The sequence below is a fragment of the Molothrus aeneus genome, chromosome Z (genome assembly GCF_037042795.1).
Source record: "Molothrus aeneus isolate 106 chromosome Z, BPBGC_Maene_1.0, whole genome shotgun sequence".
In the NCBI taxonomy this organism is placed as follows: Eukaryota; Metazoa; Chordata; class Aves; order Passeriformes; family Icteridae; genus Molothrus; species Molothrus aeneus.
In genome coordinates, this window is record NC_089680.1 from 46,230,903 (window position 1) to 46,235,267 (window position 4,365).

Consider the following 4,365-nt stretch of genomic DNA (forward strand, 5'->3'; position numbering starts at 1 on the left):
TCCCACGCAGGTGGAGCAGAGCCTTTGCCAGCACCTCTCTAAACACCAATAGCACTGACATAAACAAGCATATGCGTACTCCACATGCTAGGTTAGTCCCTTTCAGCACTTGCAGGCTGGAGGGAGACTGACAGAAAACTAATAAGTGGTAATAAGTGGATTTAGTAAGAAGGGCAGACATATCTTAAGAAAAAGCAGTGTATTTCTAGCATAATTCAAGCACACACATGGCCCCACATTACTTTTTTGGCAAAAAAATAATTGACTCCTTCCTTGCTCTATCATGAAATAAATGAATAAATACAGACAGACTTCCTTGCTCTATTATTTGGGAATTCTTCCTGTGCAACTCCCAAGACTGCTTTGCCTCCTGCTGCTCATCATCATATTACTTACTCTGTTGCTGTCAAACCTATTTAGATTGTACCCTCACACCACTTCAAAAACTGACATGGATTTTCATTGAAGAATAAGTTACTTAAACCAGCATTTTAGCAAGAAAAATAAATATTAAACTTTATCCAAAGAACTTCTTATAGAAAAACCAAAGCTTCCAACACAAGTTTGGAAGTAGAAGAATCTGCACATTAATTGCTCTCCAAGATTCTAGTACCGTTAAGATGCAGTCCAAAAGCTCATGACCTCACAACAAGTTGCCCTGAGCCAGATACACCTTTTCTTACTGCTTCCCCTGCACTCACATACAGTGGTTTTGTGTCTGCACACACTGAAGACTTGTCCCCAGAAGATTTTCACATAAAGAATGCTTATTGAAAAAAAAACTGTGGGAAAACTGATCTAAGATCATGACACTAAAGAAAAAAAAAATCCAGCAGTGATCAACTAGTTTGATTCATGATTATTATTATTTATGCAATTTTTTTTTAAATTTTGTTCCAATGCAACAACAAAGTAGTAAAAAGCCAAGGAAACATGTAGCAGGTCCAGCAAAGCAGCTAGTACCTATAGTCCTGTGAGAAGATATATGAGTCCAGAATATGAAGTTCACATAATGGCTGACGTCTCATGAGGATGCCATTGCTGACAGCAGCCAAGAGTTCCAGGATGCTGAGCACAGTACAAGACCAAAAAATGTACAGCATGGAAAAACACAACTGGTCTTTCAGCTTCTTTAGACAGCCTTCCTCAGAGAGCTGCTCCACATGGCCTAAGTCTCCCGTGCAGAGAGAATGATTCTCCTTACAGCAGCTTTCAGGGACACAAGTTGGATGACACAAAGATGATGCCTTTAGCCAGTCCGTGTAGTTGTGGACCCCACAACAGTGCAGCTTCCTCTGTATCACATCCACAGCACTGTTTCCAGGATCCTGAGAGCATGTCCAGTTGTGCTGGTGAACAAGGTAACTGATAGCACTTTCCAGCTGAGCAGCTGTCCTAACACAGTAGGAACGTGCCAGAGCAGCTGAAGACATTTCTAAGCAAAGAAGGAGCAGCAGCAAGTACATAAAAGTCCCTTGCTGATTGCGGGAACACTTAACAGAAATAGAGGCAGCCAAAACTCCAGTAGGTAGCAATGCAAGTGCAGTTACAAGAGCCAACCAACCAGGGAGAGACAAATAAGGCTCCTGAAATAAATATCTGTAGTTCTTGAACATCAGGATCACTGAAACTCCACCAAGCATCAGAGCTACAGCAGTACCCCAGAATATGAAGCCTAGGAACCCCAGCACAGATCGAGCAAAGGACCTAGAGTAAGCATCCTCATAGCACCACAAGGAAGGCAGAACCATCACAGCCCTCACTCTCCCCATTCTGCTCACTCCAGCTAATCCTCCTCATCAGCATTTAAGAGGCTTCAACCCCACTTATCCAGGTGCAGCAGATGATATCTCCACCTAAAAACAATTTGCAAGAGAGCAACTCAGATAAGGCTCCTTAGGACAAAGACTGTGCCCTGCATCAGCTTGATCACATACTGCTGCAGCTTGCTATGGGGGGGTCCCTTACACTGCTGTCATTGGAGACATTTGCACTTGAAGGAGGACAGCTGGAAGAAGGCTGCACTCCTTTCATGTGTGGAAGACCTAAATGCAGAGGAATATTCAAAGTGGTAGCAAGCACTGCTTGTTCAGATTACTTGGACTGCCCAACTCTCCAGCAGTAGCCAGGATGGCAACATATGGGCAAGTCAGAGCCATCAACAAATGGCTCTGGTTTAAGCAGAGTTATGCAATAAGGAATCTCCACAGGTGATACTCACCTAGACTTATTATCCTCCTCAACACCTTTATCATTCATTCAGTGCTTTAAGGGCCATAATGATGTTAATAATATTCTGCCCTTTTTTACTCAGCAAGACTTCTCTGTAGATAGCTTCAATTACTCAAGACACCTGGATGAGAAATCCCTGCTATTTCACACTTTTACCCCTCAGCTTGCCTTACCAGTGATCTGACTGCTATTATGACTGAATACAAGAGGCAGTAAGTGCTATATTAATTTTTCCTTGTGTGTAAAGAAACTGAACTACACACCAGCTAAATCACTTCATAATAATAACAAAGGGAATTGATGCCAGCATTATCAGAAGAATATTATTGCTCAAACTTGGGGTATGCATGAGCCATGCAGGATTGGAAACCCAAATAAATCTTGCCACAGGTGCCAGGAAGGCAGACCCCAAGCCCAGCAGTGATTCTGTAATCATGCTGATGATGCCCCTTAAGGTCTCTTTGGCTTCCCAAGACATAGAGCATGACTAATGCAACATACATATATAAGGGAGAGTACAGAGAGATGATCCTAATTTTCAGAAACATGAGCACCTGCAAACCTGACAGAAAATCAGAATAATTTGGTGCTCAGATCCCTGGAACCCTGTTAAAGTCTCAGCAAAGCTGATGATCCCACATCTGTCAGACATTTTACAAGAACCTATTGCTGATATATACAGTATGCATACACAGATGTTGGGCGGATTCCCATCAAAATCTCTTTCTATATGCTGTACAAACAAGTTATTAAGGCTAATTATTTTGGAATGAGATAAATTGCTTTTATTATTTTGAATCTTTTCATTAACAGTAATTAGCATGCAGTGATTAACTTGTTAAATCTTAACAAAATCCTTCTTTCAAAGCTGCTCCTAAATGTGTGTCTTCCTTCTCTGATGTCTGTGTCTGTCCTCTCTCCTGTTCCACCTGCTGCTACCCCCCCAGCCCTCCTGCTGTGTTGGTTTTGCTGCCATTCACTTAGTCTCCTGAATGCTTTTTTCCCTGATTTCTGTCTTCTGCATCAGAGAGATGGGGAAGGGGGGCAACAGAATTCCCCCTCACATCTGTACACACATGGAAGCTACACTGATTTTTTTTCCACAATGCAGAAAAAAAATATCAGAAATGCGTGAGGAAACATATCAGAAATACATCAGAAAATACTGTGATGTGTACCAACTACTGTTTTTTAGCTTGCAAGCTTTGTGAACAAAAGCATGTCAGCCTACCTCTTTTCCTTTCTGCACTTTCCTGTGCCCATAAAGCTAAATGAGATATTAAGAAATGAGTTACAACATAACTTCCATTTAGCTGATTCTACATCTCTGTGTTCATGGCAGAACAAATGGGCCAGAGATCATACCAGACCACCAGTTCAACACGGGAATCAGAAGCACCAACACTAAACATTGACTGGGAGCCAGTGCCCAGGTGAGAGGTCTCAGTGTCCTTGGGGAAATAGACCACACTCAGCAGCATGAAAGAGGAAATTGCAGCAGTGGTGACGAATATTGGCAGAGCTATCTAAAACCCCTCACCCTCTATTTGCTATGCAATGCATAGGCACTCAGAAAAAGAAAGCTTCTGCTCAAAATGTAAGATGATGGACAAGAAAAACAGAATTGGTCTCTGAAGTGACCAAAAGACTAACTGGCACCCTCAGTAGCACTGCCTTTGTGATAAGTCATTTTTCCTGTATGTGTGGACAAAACTTGAAAAAGCAGTGTGCAAAGCTATCCATCAGGAGACTGTAATGTGACAAAGAGAATATAGGTATGACAGAATAGGAATGCTCCTCTGTTTTCTTTACAGTGGTAAACAGCACAACATGATAAATGCTGTCCCTGTTTTCTCTGAAGTTGTTCCTGCTTATGAACTGATGAGTATTGAAATTCAAATGCGGGTGTAACAGATAATACACCATAGATAAACTATTTTCTGAAATGTTGCAGAAAGTATAATCCTTCAAGTTAATAAAATGTCAACAGTATACTTTTTTTTTGCATTCACTGCTCTAGAAAGCTATAACTGACATTGAACAGCTCTGATGTGCCCAGAAGGTCAGAGAAGCTCATTCCATCTGGCTCCAGGAGTGGGACCAGAGAGCCATACAAGTCAAAGTTGTGTTTGT

General features: G+C 41.7%; 1 protein-coding gene across 1 annotated transcript; it reads right to left on the bottom strand.

Moving 5' to 3' along the window:
• Nucleotides 1–956: 956 nt before the first annotated feature.
• LOC136569419 (tetraspanin-3-like) lies at nucleotides 957–1,772 on the bottom strand. The gene has a single exon (XM_066569810.1). It carries the CDS (start codon nucleotides 1,770–1,772, stop codon nucleotides 957–959), a length of 816 nt encoding a protein of 271 aa, XP_066425907.1.
• Between the last annotated feature and the right edge of the window lie 2,593 nt (nucleotides 1,773–4,365).

Coding starts and splice junctions, on each gene's coding strand:
- LOC136569419 (XM_066569810.1), bottom strand. CDS start 1,772: ATGGGGAGAGTGAGGGCTGTGATGGTTCTGCCTTCCTTGTGGTGCTAT.